Source organism: Meleagris gallopavo, chromosome 2 (assembly GCF_000146605.3).
Source record: "Meleagris gallopavo isolate NT-WF06-2002-E0010 breed Aviagen turkey brand Nicholas breeding stock chromosome 2, Turkey_5.1, whole genome shotgun sequence".
Lineage (NCBI taxonomy): Eukaryota > Metazoa > Chordata > Aves > Galliformes > Phasianidae > Meleagris > Meleagris gallopavo.
In genome coordinates, this window is record NC_015012.2 from 26,047,862 (window position 1) to 26,068,778 (window position 20,917).

The following is a 20,917-nucleotide window of genomic DNA, read 5'->3' on the forward strand; positions in this document are numbered from 1 at the left end:
AAAAATCTGTGGAGGGACTTGTTCCATTTTTTCCCTTTGAATGGAAACATTGTAATTGTTTATTTTTTAACTTGTTTTCCTAAAGAAAATAGTGCGCTTGGGCTTTTTATAACATCGAACGCTTTTGAAAATACTGTCTGATTTGAAACAGGTTTTAGTGGAATGGTAGACATCCCGTCAACTAATATTATTGCCCAACTTTCCCAGGAGCAAATGGCTGCATGGGGAAACCAGGACAAGGAGGTGCAGTGCTTTGCTGTGATGTGCTCAGGCTGGCAGCAGGACAGCAAGCAGACATGGCAGGGACCTGCCACATGGCTCATGGCTCCAGGGGGATGGACAGAGCGGTGCAAAGCTGTAGGGAATTAAATGCCATTGGGGAAATGAGCAGTTTATTGCATTTAATGAAGAGTCTTATAAGCACATATTGTTTCTCTGCCTTACGCAGTCATTGGCATTCATAAGAAATGACAGCAAAATGAGTAAGGTAATGAGGGATGCTGCAAGAGGTGATCAGTGCGGCCATCCAAATGTGCATGTACTGGAGGTGCAATAAAGGCTGGGGTCTTGGGGGGCCCGCAGGAATCAACCTCCTTAGCAGACCAGGGAATCCTAGCCTAAAAGCGACAGCCATTTATATAATGGCAGAAAGAATTATTATTCCATAAATAAAATGGTAACATAAAACCTCGGTTAGAGCTTTTCTTTTGCCAAACCAATGTTATATGAGGAGCAGGAGTACATTTTTAAAGGAAGAATGGCATTTGCTGAAGCAAGCTGAAACTGTGGTGCTAGACTCTGGCCTTGCCACCTCAAAGCTGTAATAGCATTTGGACGGTCTGTGTGCAAGTGTCCTTATCCCAACTTAATAAACCAAAAAAGCACTAGTTTTTAAAGAGATCCTTGATCCTATGCTAGCTTGTCTGAATAATTGTCTTTTCTAAAGTTCAGTAATTTTCTGTTCAAGTGGGTTAGCGACACTTTCAGTGCATGAACCTCCAATAAAATTAAATGTATTTTTGCACTGGAGTGTATCTTCTCTTTCAAGCAACAGCTTCTTGCTCCTAATAATTCCCTAGCCATTTAGCAACAAGGGCAGCATGCAAGCAAATGGAGATGTGGAAAACAAGGGAAAGCAGAGAAAAGTGTAGTCTGTTATTTGGCTTTTTGAAGGGCATAGGAAGTCTGTCCAATGCATTTATCTATTTTTCTGAAGCTGTTCCTGCATAGAATCATAGAATCATTAAGGTCAGAGATGACCACTATGATCATCTAGTCCAACTATCAATCCATCACCACTATGCCCGCTGATCCATGTCCCTCAGAACAACATCTATACATTCCATGAACAGCTCCAGGAATGGAGCTCCACCACCTCCCTGGGCAGCCTGTTCTGATAGAATTAGAAAGTCTGGTAATGCCCCTTTTCTACATAGTAAGAAAGGTGTTTGTCTATCAGTAAGCTGGAAGGAAACAGTCGTTCTCTTGCAAAACTGTGTTTCCTAGATAGTATATTGCTATAGTAAATCATATCAACCCCAGCCCCCACTTCTTTCCGATAACATTCTCTTTGACCTTGCCAGTATCCTCGTGATGTATCGCATGTTTTGTGATCACTTTGTACACCAGTGAAAAGATGGGGCAGAGCAGCAGTTTAACAGGGAATACCATAGCAAACGTCAGATTAAGCTGTAAGAAAGAATAATCTGCCTAGCTCAAGTTGGCGAGATGGTTGTAGAGAGGCAGAACGCAAAGGCCAGCACTGGAGTTTTACCATATCATATGATTTAACACCTGCGTTCATAGGAAAATGTGACAGAGACTCTTTAATATCTTCAGTTAATTAAAACTTGGGGCTTACACTTCATCTAAAATGATTTAATGGTTCTAACAAAATATGGGAGCAGGTATTAAAAAGGATGAATCTTAAGGGGATGAATGTAATCTTAAAGACCCAAATAAAAGCAATTTCGTTCAATGTATTAAGGAAAGCTGGCCAGATATTACTGAATCCATCTCTTTCATTTGATAGTTGGAATTTTTCTTTTACTCCCCCTAAGTCAGCTACAGCACTAAATCCTATAATAGAAACCTTCTAAAATTAGTTGAACTGGCTGAGCTTTCCATCTTGCTGCACAGTTCTGGTTGGGATTATTAATGAAAACCTGAACTTTTGCCTTTCTTTCTCTGTTTTATAAATTAATAATAGGATGAGTTAATGCAGGCAGTAAGTTTCAGGCTTCATTTTATATCATATCAACTTGTGTTGTTTTCCCAGGAGTATTTAACCTTGTGTTGTTCTGTAGCAGCTTTAACAGTAGAGGTTTTGTTTTGTTCTGTTTGACCTAACTGCAGAATTATGCTCTTGATTTGTGGTCCACAAGTTAATGCTTGTGGATTGGACCGGCTCATCTCTTGGATTCCCTAGAACAAAGATCCTAAAACTGTAGATCACAACTTTGTTCTGGATTGTAATAGCGTTAGCAGATAGCATTGCAACAGTCAGAAGTAGGTCAGAAGCAATTGTGGCTTCCAAGGTTGTCCCTTCCTTCTTCTCACAGCCCACCATGCTCATAAAAGTACGTAAAAAGTAATCCTAGGTGGTTTGGAACTGACCTGCACTCTAAAATGCAAGGAAAAAAGTGACTAAGGACCCAAGCAGAATGTTTATGTTGTTTCTTTCACTCTGTAATTTAGACCTCCTTCCTGAGTAGCAGTAATAAACAACAGAATTGCTCATTTGTCAAAATGAGTTGCAGTTTGATTTCTATTTATGGCAGCAAAAGAAAAATTTGTCACGTGGATGTGTGCTGAGGCACAACAAACAACCCATGGGAGGGGAGAGGGAGGAATGAGTCCAGTGTCCTGGCTGTGCTTTTTCAGTTGCAAGGGGAGTTTTGCAGTGTAGGTAGAGAGGACTGATACACCTGAATGAAACCTGTTGTGTCTGCTGCTGCAGGTGCATGAAGCAACACGACGCATGCTGTTTAAAAGGTGGGAGATGGTTCGCAGTGGTGCAAAGCTGTACCAAGCTGTGCCATGCAGCCGCATCAATACAGTTAGTTAATTTAACAAGAGAGCACATGCAGCTTAAGGGAAAAATGTTTCAGTGGCTTAATCCGTTTCCCAGGGTTGTCTTTGCTGGAATAACTTCAACAAAACTGTATTATGAAGCAAACTGAGTAGATTATGTTTTACAACTTAAATAGTATCTAGATGATAACTTTTATGAGCTTGGAAATTTGTGCTAGGATTGTTGCCATGCAGTGGCTTTGCAAAGGTGATATTTTTGTACTTCAGGCTTCAGATGCCCATTGGCTGTAGTCCTGAATATAGCGATCAGAATTTGTATCCCTTGGAAACGGCAAACCACGCTTAGAACAGATGGTAGTCTGAAATACATGGATCTGCAAGGTTTACTGAAGCAGACTTCACCAGATTTGAGTGAATTAAGTGCATGACGTTATTTACAGTTTTCAGTAGAGAAGCTTTAGGATAACTGGAATGACACTAAAAATCCTGCGTTTAGAATGACTGAATAGCAGGTATTACCTGGAAAATAAGTTTATATGTGGAGAGACCTGACAAACAAAGCTGTGAGCTTGGCATAGAGTGGGAGCAGGAGGGGACCGGGGAACATTTAAAACGGGAAGGCCTGTATCTATATCAGACAGGCAAATGCAGCTACTGTGGAAGTTTATTATAAATAAGGAGCAAGGTGGAAGTAAAAAAGCCCAAGGAACCAATTCAGTCATGCCATAAGGAATCACAAATCTGACCTATCAAGGAACCTGTCAGCTTCTAACAGTGACCATGTTTCTCTGAATTAATCCATTCTGCGTCTTATTCATGCTAAAAGTGCCCTGAAGTTCATGTGTTCGTGCTTTTAGTAACTTCTGCAGGGATTCCTGGAGAAAGATACTCAAGGCTATTATCTTGAATACTCTGTACAGGAATTGACTCTGGGGACATAATTCACAGTATTGTACAGTTAGTGTGTTGGAATTTATGCTGTTGTTTCTGCTCAGAAAAATAATTTGTGCAGGCTGATGCAGGGATTTCCTTGAGCCACTGGGTAGCAAATATCATAGTTGTCCTGGGCAAGGATATAGTTATGCAGTGCTGGGATTGCACAAGTGGAATACTCACATGCCTCCTCAGGCAGCATGCAGTAAGCTGTACCAGCTCTGTACGTCACGCACTGACATCCCCTCTCTTTTAGCTGTTTCCCTAGGTAGCCACGCAGAGTGGGCTGTGGCTGAGTCAGAACCAAAGGGTACATGAAAGCATTAATTCACTGCTGCAGGTTTGAGGAGCTGCTTCACTCAGGCAGCATCCCTCCCTGCCTCCTTTTTTTCCCCCCCTCCAAAGGCCTTTTTATGTGGTAGGTGGACTTGATACTTTCACATGCTCATGCCCTTTCTCGTACCTGTAATTTAGCATAATTATGACTTGACAAATGCATGCAATGTGCTCTCATCACCATTCAGTTTGGTATGTGTATCTAGTGAAGTTTTCATAGCTGGCTACTCCATTTCTTTTCTGCTTGGGGTCATCTTGTGCTGAAGCCTGATAAACAGGGTAATTACTTGAAAAAGGATTTCAGCTCTGAATCTTTTCCAGTAAGGCTGAAGGAAGCTATTACTTCATATTCTGTTAAATGGCACATGGTAATTCTAAACACATTCTGGATTTCTAATGAATTGAGTCGGATCTGTTAAAGAACAAGGAACACTGATTTTTATCTGTATGGTTCAATAGTTTTTAAGCCCTTCTCTTTACAACAGGATTTAGTTAATGGCATATAGCTGCAGTCAAGAAAAATGAAAGTGTCACATTCTCCCCGGATGCATCTTGGTCCTGGGGATCTGATGCAAAATGTCAAATTTCAGGTGCACACTATGTATTTGAACTGTGCTTCCTCTGGATGTCATTCCCTGAGGGAATTAATTATGGTAGGATATATCACATGCACAATGACAGGCTCTGTTAAGCCTTCCCGAGGCAAAGCTGCCGATCAGGTCAGTGACAGTCTGAGTGCTTTCAGTTGCACTGGAGTGAATAAGGAGTTCTGTGCAGTGGCTTTGGGTATTCTTTCAGCAAGGTACTTCAGGACGCAGTAATGCAAGTACAGTGCCCTTATTGTGATGGGAGCAGGGAGGAACACTCTGCCCGTGTGTTGGATGTATTGGTTTAGAAAGGAAGGGAAATAGAAATTAAATTGTGCACTCTGGGTTATAGTTGGCTTTCATGATGGCCTCATTCACGAAGGAAAATAGAGGCATACATAAATGCAAAACATTTTTTATACCTAATGGTAAAACACAGGGCAGATATGATACTGTTTTACTTTGAGGTTGACATCTGTTCCTCCCCTTCAGACTTATTTCAAGGAAACACTGGTACATGCTGCTAGCTTATCAGAAGGCACAGATTATAAATACACGCTTCTCATTTATCCCAATATGCTCAGTTCTCTTATTCTGCAGAGAGCTCTGTACTGAATTACCAGGATACGTGAAACAGAATAAATGTGGAGATGTCATTATGTCCTGTCAGCAGGAGCAGGTGCGACAGAGCTCAGTCCAGACCCTTTCTGTCTCCCATCTCGGATGGGTTTGGAGGTGCAGCGTCTGCCCCCAGGCACCTCTCAGATCAGCTGCAGGGCTGCATCACCAATCAGCGTCAGCAGCCCTGCAGAATAAGCCAGGCATTTCCATGAAAGGCTTCTCGGCACAAAGGAAAAGGAAATACAAAGCTTTTCCTTGTGAAGGGCTGAAGCTTGCTGTTTGCCATCGCTTCTCTTCCTTTCCTTTTTTCAGTTGCAGTATCCTTATGGAAGAACTGAACAGTTGTGTTTTTTTGGTGAGTCACCGAGAGTCTTTCAGGCAGCTCATTCCTTTTTTTAATTTGCGGGCTAGAATTCTGAAAATCTGTGGTTTATTTAAAGGGATAAGGGAGGAAGTCAGCTGGTACAAACCGATCAAATTGCACTGATGCTGTACTTCACTTCTGGGTTTATCTGAGGTGTGCTGGTTTTAGGGAGATGAAGACAGCCTGCCTCAGCTTTTCTGACTTGAAACTTGAGTGCCAGATCCCCAGTTAGTATGAAGAGATGAAAATGATTCATTTCATTTGAACAGAGCTGACTCCCTTTGGTTCTCTGGTCCTGATTGTTCAGTTCCTTGTAAGTGTTTCACTGCAGCTGTTAGCTCCAAATTATGGAATAGAGCTCAGTTCTATGAAGCACTAAAAATACATGAAGATCAATGGTTGTGAAGTGCTGGACCGTTTCTCCAAAAAACAAAAGGTCTCAGTAACATGTGGATGAAGAATCAAAAAAGGAATCCCACACCACTAATCCCCTCTCCTGTACTGAACTGTATCAATAAGACATTTTTTCAACAGCCGAGCTTATTTTACTCAGTAGTATTTAAATTGTATTTACGATTGCTGACTGAGGAGCATTTTCAGGCTATTACTGTTAAGAAGGCCAAATGTCGCCATTTTTGAATGCTTGGAATATAATAACTATTCATGTTTTCCCTCAAGGATTTTCTTAATCACACATGCAGTGCTTGAGATCTGTAATACTGTGTCATCTTTTATCAGCACATCTGGAAGACCTGTCACGTTGAGAAGAGAGTAGGTGTAACAGATACTGTAGAAAAATAAACCATTAATCTGATTTAAGGTTATATCTTCCATGGATTATCTCTTTCTTTTTTTTTTTTTTCTTTTTTCTTCTTTTTTTTTTAAACCTTGGCTGTGTTTCTCATCTTTCTCTTGAGGTTTTCTGTTTTTGTTGGCAGTTAGTGAAATTTGTTTGGTATTTCTGACAGGCTGAGAGACAATGCTGGCATTTCTTTGTTAGTCAGGAGCAGTGACTCAGCTTATTTGTACAGCGTAATGCGCACCTGCTGGGGTCGTATGTGCAACATTGAAGTTTCCAGCAAAGCTAAGAAATGAATCTTCACCTCTACAATAGAGCCTGCAAGATTCCAAACTCTTATCTGTGTTCAGCAGGGCTGTATGCAGCTCTCTCCTAAGAAAACCTTATGCTGAAGTAGTAATCAAGGAGGCAAGCTGTGAATATGTATTCTGTAAGTAGGCTGATGAGTTACAGTTTTTTTAGGAAGAAAATCTGAAGTACTGTTTTATGCTTAGTTATATGTTTGTGCTGAAAAAAACAAAAAAACTATTCAGTTAAGCTGAAATGCTTAAAGGACTTTACACATAACTCAGTGTCTGTACATACACTGAAGAAACTGTTTTTATTTGGGAAAAAAAAAATTACAGTTGGTTGGACTGTATTTCCATTGTGTGTTTAAATCATCGCATCACAGAATGGCTTGGGCTGGAAGGGACCTTTAAGCCCACCCATTTCCAACCTCCTGCTGTGGGCAGGGCTGCCCCCCACCAGCTCAGGCTGCCCAGGGCCCCATCCAACCTGACCTTGACACCTCCAGGGATGGGGCACCCAGAGCCTCTCTGGGCAGCCTGTGCCAGCACCTCACTGCGCGTAACTGGAAACATACAGTGCTGATGGTGTACGTCTTGAGTTTGGTTTTGACACTGGGTAGCAGCTGTAGAAAGGTATGAAGATAGGATGTCAGCCTGTTGTTGCCTATACTAGGAAGGTAACATGATGAAAAGCTGCCAGTCTCAGGTCTGCATGTTCTCAGACCTAACAGATTAAGAACTACGAGACTTGACCCTGCAATTAGCTTTGTGCAGTGTCAAGAAAGGAATTTTGATAATGTGTTTGCAAAAACAAGCTGTGGAGAAGAAGTAGACCAGTGTTGCCATGAATGCAATTTTATCATTTTCTTAAGGCAGAGTGCTGTGCAGCACCAAATGGTAAGCATAGGTTTTGTTAATTTAACTGAAGCTCACCAGTAAAGGAGGGAAAGTGCAGCAGCACATTCCACAGCACTTCTGACTGCTGAAGTCTGGCCCTAGATCTGCCTTAAAGGTCATGCTCCTGTGTCTTCCTGATGCTGTGTTCAGCTGGCAGTGGTGCTAACACAGACTGTAATTACATCATGGCTTTGCTTTGCAGATGTAGATAAATATGATTCCTGCTGGTAGCAAAATATCCATTTCTTTCTCTCCGATTTTCTGCAGTGAAGTCAGCAGTTTTGTGTCTACTTACCCATAACATGGATTTGTTCTAGATTCTGTGGGGCTTTCCCTGAAGTAAAGGAGCTTTTATCTGCTTGCTTCATTCCTGTAACTTCTTTCTAGTGTTCCTTTGCCTTTTTTTTCCCAGCTAGCAGAGAAACCTTCTCTCCCATAACTCATGAACAACAACATCTCACAAAAAGCACAAAAAGAGCTGTCACACTGTATGGTGGGTTGCTATAGCCAGAACAAAGGCTAAAACTTGCCCACGCGCACCTCAGAGTCAATACCCTGTAGTGAATTCCTTGGCTTTTGGCAGATTTATTTCCGTCGTCACCTTCACTGAGAGGCATGGACAGTGAGATTGAAATATCAGCGGACAGGCTCTGGCCCCTCTGGTGTTACTCATGTTTACAGTCAGTCCTCTGTGAGAGTCTCTCATAATCTTTCTCCTCAAAAAGAGCTTGATCTACCAAGGTCCTTAAGGACATGCTTAGTTTTAAGTGGAGGAGTAATTGACTTGTTGATTTCGGCAGGACTGCTCATGCTTAAAGATGAAGACCTTTTGTAAGTGCTTTGTTGGAGCAGCGCCAGAATGGAGTAAATCGTATTGCCCCAAAGCTAAGCGATAGAAGGAGTGAGGTCTATTTGACAGCAGTGCATAATGCATTTTAAAAAGAAACAAATGCCTTGTTTAAACTAAGCATATTGTTTTTATAGTAAAGCTGAATTTTGTGTGGTTCTCACTTCCTAATACAGTGGGCATGAGACGCAGTTTTTCTGTTAGCTCCAAACATCTCCGATATGGAAGATTTTGTTAATGTGTTAGGTTGGGTAGAAATGTTTTACTAATCCTGTGGGGAGAGTTCTGCTTTACTATATTTTGTTGTATAATTTATACAACTATGAGCACGCTATCACTTCTTATTACTTTGACTCTAGGTTAATTAGAAGGTATTTCATTCTACTTTAGTGATGCGACACAGGATTCAGACTTACCTTTTCAGGCAGAAGACATGTACTTGGTTACAGTTTAAGGTGGCTTGGAGGCTGATGTTGAATGCTACTTCAGTAACCACAGTTCTGATATCCTTTCCTCTAAAAGCTCCTAAACTGCATCTCCTAGAAGCTTTTCTGAAAAGCACAACAGTTGAGAAGTGTAAATGAAGCATCCAGTTCTGCAGTCTTTGGGGAGAGGAGGAATTGGCAGCATAAAAAGTACTTCAGCTTTGTCCTGTAAATGCTCTTTTCTTGTCTGGCAGGATCTCAGCTCAGCAATTAGCCTAGGCCTTGTTTCCTTTTTCATTTCTGTAAGTGGAGAATCCAGTGGTTGTGACACCGTGGTAGCTCTCAGATCTGCCCTTCCAAATTAATTTCCATTTAATCAGGACCGGCTGGATTTACCCAAGGGCACATCTGATGACATCCTCAAGGATAAGGCCCAAGAGTTGAGAAAACGTTTTAAAAGTGGTGACAATTATGTGGGGTCCCAGCCTCCTTTCCTTCCTGTCCACAGATTACTCTGAAATTGCAGCACCAACATTAATAGATTAAATATAAAAGATAGTAGGAAGATGTTGATGAATAATGTTTTCAGAGATTATTCCCGCTGTCTACCCTGCAGGGAACAGAGCATGGCTCTTGTGTGTCATATGGGCCATATGATGCTGGTCTCACTGCCTGCAATGCAGTGCACCAGGTTTTCCAGAATACACCCCTGAGATGGCACTGCTAAATGCACATTTTTGTGTAGCTTCTGGCATTTGGAGTCTTGAAAACTGTCCTTTCTTTTTCTAGGTGCTCATGCAGTGTCCAATGCAATGTCAGTTATTCCTTGTAGCTGGGCCTTGTCAAAAAAAAAAAAAACCCAACAATTTGCAGACAGACAGACACACACACAAAAAAAGCGACCCAACACTTGCAAACTAAACCTCAGTTTAAAATCTTTCACAATGTTCCAACACAATGTCTAGTATGCATTCCTAATGGAAGAAGTTGTCGACACTCCACATAGCAAGACTGTAACCTTCTTTTTCTATTTAATGTAAGGGTAGTAAATTGACTGTGCAGTCAATTAACATTCAGTAAAGCACTGCTGTATCTGCATGATGGAAACCTCCATCCAGCATCTTGTGACAATGAAAGTAAACAGAAAAAATGGGTGGCTTAGATCTGATGACCCAGGCACGTCAAATAATCCTGGTGAGTTCTGCCAGACTGTGACTTTGTCACATCTGTGATTGAAATGCAAGTGCTATGACCAAGGTTGGTGCTTTTCCTTCATGTCACAAAGTTAGCGCTGCTTTCGGAGAGTAGCTTTTAGTCAGAAATTTCTTCTTTTCTGGTGAGAAGGTTAGTGGGGATCAGGTTAACATGTTGGTTTTTACCAGCGTACCGTTCTGTGAGCTGAGCCAGATGCTTTCATTCTCCTAGCAGTTTGCTTTCAGAATCAAAAGGAAAAATTCCTTTGTGCTTAAGAGTTTTCAGATTTTGCTGTAAACAGTTGTGAAAATTATCTATGTCTTTACTCAGGCTAGATGTAGAGTGAAACGCATGCGTTTTGTGATGACACAAAATCATTTTGTTGCCAGCTCCTCATCAGAGCGAGAGGAAGGTTAAAGTTCCTTTCAGATGCGTCACCCAAAGGATCCTATATAACACAGGGAGATAAGAGAAAGACCAGGGCTTCCATCACCTCTGCTAACAGCTAGCTCGATTCCTATGTTCTTAACAAAAAGCAAAATATTGCAAATCTAGGCTTCAAAATGAATGATCTAATTGAAAGGAAAGGAAAAAAAAGAACGCTGATCACTCATTTTTGTGCCTCAGTTTTTGGGGTATAGCCAGATATGGCTTAGCTCCAGAGAAAGATGGAGACGAAGACTTTAATAGCTTTCTTTTCCAGTATGTAATTGTGTTTTTTCTTCCAGCAGACTATTAGTTGCTTTGTTGTTGTTTTTTAAGTGACGACCTGCGTGTGTTTAGTGGATTAGGGGGATTTGTTTCAAGGCCTCCTTCTAAGTGTAAGTAGCAGTTTCTGGGTGGGCTGTATTAATAATGAATCATATTTGCACTCTGCATCACAAGTGAACCTTAAGTAACTGAATGACCAAATAGGACTGGCTGCAGACAGGTTTGTCTTGGGAAGCAGTGTTTGGATCCATGCATAGTTTCCTTTCTACGCTATGTACAGAAACTTTCTAGGTGCCTTTTATTGGGGGGCTAAGTCTAGAAAATTACCTTCATAATGTGAACATTAAATAGGCAAGAATCTACTTCCCTGAAAACTGTGCTCATCCTGTGTAGTGCTGTTGCAGTCATAGCTTGTGGAGCAGCGGTAACTGAATTACTCTTCTAGAGAACCTGGGCTCTGAACAGGGCATTTTTCTAAAGAGGGGTCTCATCTTTGAATCTGCTTGTTTTTCTGGGCTGAGGCTTGTGGTTCTTGTCTTTATTTTTTGTTGATACTGGGGGGGGAGGTGGGGATAAATGGGCAATGAGCCATAGGCAGTATGTCTGTAAAAGTATATGACCAATTTATTTTTGTAGGGAAAGTGATAGATTACATGGCACAGCATGAAGTTATAAAAGGAGGTTGCAGTCAGCACTGCTGGCATTAATTTAACTAGAGAATGTGCCCTTAAATGTCAGGAGACTACAAGAAGCACTGAGTTATTTGAGAAGACAGCAACTTTGATGTTGATGTTGTCAAGAAGAATGTAGGAGATTAAGAGCAGCTTACCAATTTTGCTATTTTTTTCATATTGATAACATGGCAAGGGCTTTAGCAGGTGCTCTGGAAAGGTTAATTGTTATGATAAAAGAACTTTAACTGGCTTGTATAGGTGACTCACCATTGTAGCTAAACTCAGCAGCTGATAAACTAAAACAGCTAATTTGCTGTGAAGAAACTGCAGTTCTAGATACACTTTCTTCTTGTACTAGCAGATAAAACAAGACCATACAATCTGGGTTATAAAAAGAATACAAGCTGCAATTATATTTATGCTATCTCAAAATGTAGGAATGGCCATTCTTGATCAAACTAAGGGCTTCTCTGTCTTCAGCAGGGCATCTGGTGAATGCACAGGGAAAAGTATGCAGAAACGTGGCAGTGGGATGATCCTTCCCCTCATGTGTTATCCCTGCTTCTGTCAGCTGAGTCGTTCTGAGGCTTTCCGAGCCAGACGTTGCATTAAGGCTGAGTTTAATGCCTCTGATGGGTCTGTCATCCATGAATTTATCTAATCCCTTTTTGAACCTGTTTATGTGTTTGCTCCCAGATCATCCCCTAGCAATGGGTTTTGCATTTTACTTTTGCAGCGTACAAAAATACACTTCACTTGCTCATTTAAAATTCACAGCTTCATTGCTTTATTGGATATCCCCTACTTCTTCAATTAAAACAACACAGACTGCTTTTATTTCTTATTTTCTTCACACTATTAGTGATTTTATAAGTCTGTCATCTCTTCTCCCAGTCTCTTTTCCAGGCTGAAAAGGCCACTTAACCAGCTTCATGCACCAAAAGTATTCCCAAACTTTCATCATTCACTTCATCTTCTCCATCCTCTTCTTAGATCTGTTAAATCAATCTGTATTCTGTATCCACTTGTAGCCTCCTTTTGCATCTGCTACCTTAATAGGGAGGAAGCAGATTTAGAGAGTTCAGTGCTGGGGGAGCATTGTTGGGCCATCTACCCACTCAGGTCATGGCATCCCCCAGCTTTTCATTGGAGCTGGAATGGTATATTTCTTTGTGTTTCTGTATGGAAAAGGACCGTATGTAATACTAAGAGGTAAGGGAGGGTAAGCTAGGCTGTGCTTCCCAGTGGCACTTGCTGTACCAACACCCCATTAATCTGTCACTGGATAAACTGCATTTGCTGTCCTCAGAGCTGTGACAGGACTCTGGTTTCTTTCTCCAGGCATAAGGCTGTAAACACACACAAACAGACATGCACATGCATCCTGTCATTTAATGAGGGACACACACAGACTGCAAACATTAGTTGCAGAGGTTCAGTATCTTCATCCTAAGGTCGATAATTGTCTCAAATTGGGACGTATTACTGCTGTGCTTGCTGACAGTTTTGTTTGTCTGTATTTCCTTTGTACGCAGATTCAGAATAAGTCAGCAGCTGTGTGTGTAGGTGGGCAAAGTCTAGGTTAATAAAGAAAGACTTTGGGGAATTATGGCCTTGATCTGGTAAATCTCAGAGACGTTGATTAATTAACTTCATTAATTGACAAGCTCTGATGAACTGAAAGGGCTAAAAACAGCCAGTGAATGACAAAACATATACATAAGTGATAACATAATGCTCATTATTTCTAATTCAGTCTCTCAAGCTCAAAATCAGTGGAATGAGTTGTTTTTTGTATTTGTATCAATTATTGCTTGTGATGTGGTAGAACATAGAGAACCCATTGTGGTGCTGTAAAAATGTATCATTACTACATTTAAAACTAAAATCTCCATTTTAAAGAAGCTTTAAAAACAATTAACCATTTAATAAATCTTACTATATTTTTAGAGCATCTACAAAGTCAGTAGGTTATTACTAAACATAGCGTCTCCCAACTTCGTTCACATTTATGATATTTATAATATGCTGTAATAGTGAAACCTAATTTTTCAAGCTTCACAAATGAATTTATCTAAACAAAATCAGCTATATACAGATTTTAATTTGACAGAGTTAATATTGCTGTGATTGATCAGTATGTTACTTGTGGCAGTTATCTGACCTTATGGCAGGGAACAGAGGCTTTTGATATGGACATGTGTTAGAAGAAAACCTGTGTTGAGAGGGAACTTAGAGTCCAGTATCAAGAGAGTAAGCACTGGTTATTTTCCATTGTTGCTGTTCCTGAAATTGTGCACATTACAAGAATGACTTGGGGTTTTTTTCCTCTCCTTTCCTATGCTTATGTACCTGTAATTTATGTATTTACTTTAGCTCAAATCTCTCTGTTTTCATTTTCAGAGGCTAACAGAATTAACAATGACTTTATTGATAATCTCAGGGCTATTTTTATATGTGGAATCTCTTTAAGAGTCTGCTCTGCTTAATATTACAAGCATCATACAAAAGTACAGTAAAATGATATTAAGAAAATACAATAAAGTGAGATCTTTGCATACATAACTTTTGTTTATGCCCCTGAGAGTTGTATGCAGACACTGATACAATACAATACCCATTAGATTTATTTGTAGCAAGAGTGCTATCTGTAATAAAACGATAAACTTGAGATAAAAATGATTCTGTGCCATCTACTTCAGTGGTCTCTCTGTATTTTTATTTATCTAGTTTTACTGCTACAAAACAATGCAAACAACATGTAGCATATATAATGCAATGATTTTCATTCCAGCTTGCAACTGTCATATTGAATTCCATTGTTTACTACTGTTGTCAGTACAGCTTGATTCCTTTTGCCACTTATGTTCTTCCTGTTTGCCTTTTGGTTTTGTTCATTATATTATTGCATGATAGCATGAACAGCAGTATTCCAGAATCTCATTACCACAACAGTTAAATGTGCGTGGTATCTCTAAGATCTGCTAATGTTCCATTGCAGTGACACTCGCTAAAATTGTGTTATTTCTTCGTTATTTTTTTTAACCTTTGTGTGCCTATGTCTTACAACTGATGATAATATCCTGCTGAGATATTGTTATGTTTTTGTTAGGGATTTGCTCTTTTCCTGCATTTCATTAGTTGTTCTCACTCTTCAGATAGAATTTTGCATCTTCATCCAAAGAAATTGATATGTAGTCACTGTAAAAGCAGCAGAATGATGAAAAAAAGAATGTAATATTCACCTTCACAATGCTTAACTGTATTGTTTAAGTATACTGTGTAGTGATTTTGTGTGCGGATAACTAAACTATCTATATCCATACAGGTATGAAATGAAGGAGGAACACTGTTAATGTATCCCTCCTGCATAGTAGTTTGGCCGTTAAGAGATTATTCATTCTTATATTCTTCTATTTGATTAATATTAAGAGTGCTATCCTTTAGCATCCATGAGTGTGGTGTTATTTGGGGATATAATAAGAGTATTTTCTTTTCGAGGCCCTAGGGTCTCCTTGACCACTACTCTTTTGCTGCAATGGATGTCATACATTGGTTATGAAGGTCCTTCACCTTGAAAGTTTGGAGTGGTTTGAAAATATTCTGCACTTGTAAAATAACATAGATAGTTCATGGTAGTAGGTGCTTGGACTGATAGAATATTTTTCAGAAATGAATTGCAAAAAGGGCAATGAGTGATGGTGCAGGTCCTGTTGTATAGTAGGCGTTAACGAGGAGTCGGGATGTGACAGGATAGGACCTCCCCTGCTCTGCTGTGTAAGTCATCACGCGTGCTTAAGGGGCGTAGACGAAGCATGTAGGATATATAAGTCACTGTTTAGTCACAATAAACGCCATATGCAGCATCCTCATATTGGTGTCAGTGCTGTTATGGTCCTAGCGAGGGGAGATCGCTAGCCCCCGGCGGACCGGACCTCGAGAACAGGGACAACAAGTCCATTCCTCCACAGAACAGACTCCAAAGAATCTAACTTGTGAGCCTCGCCATCAAGCCCATAGCTTCTATTTGTCCAATATCATTGCTTTCCAAAAGTTATCCTGTCTTGCTGAAAAAACTTTAAAGACTACAGAATTTACTCAATACTCGAGGTAGATGCTGCAAAGGTTATTTGCTTTCATAATTGCATGTTTGCATTTACTTACCATCGCTGTTTGATAAGTTTCTGCTTCCAACAAAACCTTGAATCTTCTGATTTTCTGCTAGATCAAAACCTCACTATTAAGTATATTTTCTCCATTGTAGGCTGAAGCAAAATATTTTCTTTGCTGTTTCTTGGTTAAACTAAATCAACTAAGCTTCTTGAGCCTCTAATGAACTACATTTTTGGGGCTCAGTGCACTAGTACAACCATTTTCTGAACCTCATCCAATTTGAGTTGCAAATGAGAACTAGACACTGGATACTATTGTAGTAAGTATCTTGCTGATGCTGTGAACGGGAATAAGAAATTTTTCCTGATGTCAAACTTGAACCTTCCCAGCTTAACTTGAGGCCATTCCCTGTTGTCCTATCGCTAGCAAAACAGGAAAAGAGGCCAGCCTCCACCTTACCACAGCTTCCCTTCAACTAACTGTAAAAAGCTTCAAGGTCTCCCCTGAGCCTCCCCTTCTCCAGACTAAACAATCCCAGATCTCTTGGCTGCTCCCCATAAGACCTGTGCTTCAGACCTCTCACCAGTTTTGCTGCCCTTCTCTGGGCATGCTCCAGTGTGTTGATATCTTTCTTGTATTCAGGGGCCCAAAACTGAGCACAGTACTCGAGGTGCAGTCTCACCAGAGCTGAGGAGAACAATCACCTCCCTGCTCCTGCTGGCAACACTATTTCTGATACCAGCCAGGATGCCATTGATCTTCTTGGCTACTTGGGCACACTGCTGGCTCACGTTTAGGCAAGCATCTACCAATGCCCCAAATACCATTTCTTCCATTCAATCTTCCAGCCACTCTGCCCCAAGCCTGTAGCATTGCCTGGGGTTGTGGCTGAAGTGTAGGATCTGACACTTGGTCTTGTTGAACTTAAATGAACTTAATATGAGACTGCACTTGCTTTTCTCTCTTTCTGAAGTTGTTTGGACTTCACGGGGGCCTGCAGGCCCCACTCACAGTATTAGTTTTAAGGTTTTCAGCATTCAGTTGCAAGTGTTATGTGCATATACACATATTTTGCATCTAGTGAATGGACTGCTAGCTCTATGGAACTGTTTCAAAATACAGATCTCAGACTTTTTGAAAACATTTAAAGCAAAAAGGCAAATTTACTGTAGTACATAAGAAATAAATTCAGTGATCTTGGTGCTTAAAAAAGGTGAAACATGTTTGTAAAAGATAGTGTTAAAAGTCGCGCTAGCAGCAAGTGATGAGTTGTGTCATTACTGAATCTGTCTTCTAACCTGAGATTGACCTAATTCTGCTAAATTCCCATGGTCTGTGCAAGTATGTATTCTCTAGATACAAGAACAGTAGCTGTTCTTACACTGTGTAGAACAAAAACATACCAGGGCTATCAGCTGTCTTGCCTAGGGGCAGAAGATGATGCCAGGTGGAGTGAAGAGGAAATATTTCCTTCCTGTGAGGCATTACATAATTGTTTAAGTATAGTAGGTGCATTGGATTTTTCCCCAACATATTGTCTGATATTTATTATGTAAGTCATTGTCATAGGAGGATGGCAGACTGAAAAAGCATTCTGGTTTCTGTGTTCTGCCAGTTCCTTTTTATTTTGTTTTTAATGCTGTCCACAATAAAATGAGATTCAATGTATGCTTCGCCTTGTTAGCATTGTAATGCATTGCTTTTAACGCTGTCCTGCCAACTTTGTGACACAAATCTGACTGCAGCTGAGGAATACTGGTAATCCTCTCATCTCCTTGTCGGGAATCAAAGTTGAGCCAAATTAAATGTTTTGTGTTCCAGTGTTTTCTTTTAGAACTGGACATACTAAGAAAGCGAAATTGCTGGCTGCCAGGATCTTACTAGAGTGATACTGATTCTCAACATTTATGAGGTGCCAATAAAACAGAAGTTGTTTTTTTTTTCATCTTGCAGCTTGCTCTTCACCAAAGTGAAGCTGGAATGGATTCATAAAGGACCTGAAGAGGCTCTGGTGACATGCAGACGTATGTTGCAGATGTGGCAGATGGCTTATAGTGTTTTACAGCACAGGTAGGCTTTCTCCACTGTCCAACAGTTCAGATTTCACACTGGGGATGTAGCTATCTGCTTTAATTGTCCAGATACTTAAATTACTTTGCGAAAAGGGTAAGAAATAGTATTGTTAAAACAAGCAACAGAAGTAGATTTTTAGCCATGATTAAAAAAAAAAAAAAAAAAGCATTTGAACAGTGCTGAAAGAGGTCATAGTTATGTTCTCTTTCTGTCATGTGCTTCTCCTCCAGAAAAGATAAGAGTTTAGAAAGTGTGAAGCTTAACAGCTTGGATTTTCTTTCTTCCCTCTTCTCTTGGTTATTTTCACAGTCATGATACCAATGTACAGCCCTTCCCCTGTTGGAAATATCCCAACACTATACTTACCTCTCACTTGTAATGTTTGTAGAGGTTGTGTTTGATGGAAAATACAACATGCTTGACAGCAGCAGTCATGGCAGCCAGTTGATGAAGAAGTTTTATTGTTTCTCTATTTGTACATTTACACAGGCTTTATAAATACCAGAATGGTGGTACAGAATGATGCATGTCTAGGTACAAGTTGTCCTTAAAGGATTCTCAGTAATTCCATGTTGGTTTAGCTAATGACCAGCAGACCACACACTAAATATATTTACACAGCACTGGAAATAGTCTCTTACACGCTGGAATCATTGATTTCCATAGGCCTTTGTGTCTTTAGCTGACAATTCAATCTCGTATTTCTCACATGAATAATCTTTACACTCATGAGTCGTCCTCATGAAGGTGATCAAATCCACACTGATCACATAGAACTGGATGTGACTTACTGTTGCGAGGTGGAGGGGTGCAGTCTTGAGACTGAAGGGACTGAGTTGGAGAACAAATACTTCAAGCGTTTGGATTGCATTTGGATCTCAAGCTGTGCTTTGGCTGTTATGTTTAAAAAACCAAGATGTGACAGCTTTAGGGGCTTTTGATAAGCTTTAGCCATAGAAGCCTAAACAAAACAAATTGCTCTGCTTTTGCTTTTAGGACCTCTAATGTGTATTTCATTGCTATTCCCAGTAGTATTTTTTGGCTTTCTCAAAAAAAATGCTTCAGAAAGCATCTTGCATTAGGAAATAGTGCTTGAAAAGTAGCAGAAATTAACTTGGTACCTGCAGTGGATTTTTTGACTGGATTTAGTGCTGCAGGAAGTACCTTTTTTAATGCAAATTGCAGCACTATCAGCTAACAAATATTTAAAATATTCTGGGTTGGGCTTTCAAAGGAACTGAAGGGGAATTCTTATCAGTGGGACTTGGAGGCGGACATTTGTTAAGGCCTCTTGGAAAAGAAAAGCCTGTTTTTATATGAGGTTGAGAGCTGTTAACACCCGAAAATCTTTACTAGTTCAATCAGTAGCTAATCACCCACAGTTAAATTGCACTTCAGTTACATTTGGTTGCATTGTCTGGCCCTGGTTTCTCAGCTGCACAATCTCACTGTAACTTTGTTAGTCTACAGAGTCTTCCAGGGCCCAGTACTTTCTCCCTACTTTCTCCCATGGCAGGCATTTATGTACCATGCTAAGTGCCCTTTGTCTTCTTCCTGATAAACCCTGATAGTGCCCTTGCAGTCTGTCGGTCAAGCATTTCCTTCACTAATTTTTGTGACCATTTTATCCACTGCCTCAACTACCTTTTTAAAACATGGGCACATCCAGTGCCATCTGGGGAAGGCAAATCATCTGGCTACTGTGCCTTCTTTGGTACTTGGGAAGGCTCTCTTGCTTGAAGGCCTGGTACTGCAGCTTTCAACAAGGAATAGTTTGTTTTCAGCCCTTTTTCAGAATAAAGAATATCCTTTTGTTGGAAGCTGCTTTTTCTCAGAATGCAGTCCCCTTGCCACTAACTGTACTGAGATGCATTTTGTTAGCTGAGGCTGTATTGTCAAGACTTCTCTAAAGGCTTCTCTCCTGTTGTCAGAATTCCTGCCTGTCTTTTCTATATTAATGCATTGCCTAAACCAGTGTTCGGCCATGTGCCTAAACACTGACCTCATGGTGATTGCTGCATCAAAGCACCATGTTAATAATATTATAAAGCAAAGCTGGCAGGTTTGCACATACCTCTGCTGTTCCACCAGCATCCTCCAGCCAAGGCAGTGACACTTGTGTCAATGATGGCTGAGCAAGCATTGAATTTTCCCTTCTATCTTTCACCATATAATAATTTCAAATGGGATATCAGTCTGGAAACCAGTATGTAAAACAGGGAGGCCTAGTCAAGGCCAGATTTAGATGAGCAGTGAGTCGCCAAGACTAACAAAAACTGTAATGTTTGATCCCTAAGCCCCAGTAAGAGGTTAATTAGCTATTATAAATACGATTACCAGTATGACAAATGACAGTAGGTGGCTTTCAGTCCTAGACTGTTTGTTGGCAAGGGCAAGACTTGATTTATCTTCTGCTGTTGTTTTTTGTGATAACAGCACAATCATATTTAAAACCAAATCTCAATCCCAAGGTAATTCTTCTGCTGGATTAATACGAATTCAAGGGAATCCTATGCAATCTGTACCATAGGACTAATTAAACTGGAAGACTGGGCATCCACAGCAATTGCGATTCTGTGACAACTCCTTTCCAGGAAGGAATATTATCCAAAAGCTGAGCTACAGGCTTGGAAGCGTGCCAGTAAAAATAGTCACTTTTCCTTGTGATATTTTGTCTCTTAATGGATGGTGAGAGGAGATATCATCACCATCCATCTGATCCTAGAGAGGTGGCAGTCCTTTGGTGACAGGAAGGCTCAGGAGATCAACACTAAGTGATTATCATTAGATACAGGGTTATTATTATTTTGGAGTTCCTTTTTTGAAGAACTGCCTTGTAAGAATAGAAGTCTAGAAGAGAAGCAGACCGAGTAGGCTTCCCTTCATAAAGTGGTACTATGTGGTAGCTTTTATCTTCCTTCTCTGTTGAAATAGAACAAAAGTGGGAGAGGAGATAATCCTCTCGAAATAAAGGAATTTGGAAAGTGGTTGGTCTGTTTCAAAAGGATTAGCACAGCACA

At 40.4% G+C, this 20,917-nt stretch overlaps 1 protein-coding gene across 3 annotated transcripts in view; it reads left to right on the forward strand.

The window, feature by feature from the left end:
• Positions 1-20,917, forward strand: part of TTC7A (tetratricopeptide repeat domain 7A) — a 164,112-nt gene that overhangs the window by 91,572 nt on the left and 51,623 nt on the right. For all 3 annotated transcript variants that reach the window (XM_010706791.3, XM_010706788.3, XM_010706789.3), the window contains exon 15: positions 17,778-17,894. In XM_010706791.3, coding sequence (XP_010705093.1) covers positions 17,778-17,894 — 117 coding nt within the window. The remainder of the gene's footprint in view (positions 1-17,777; positions 17,895-20,917) is intronic.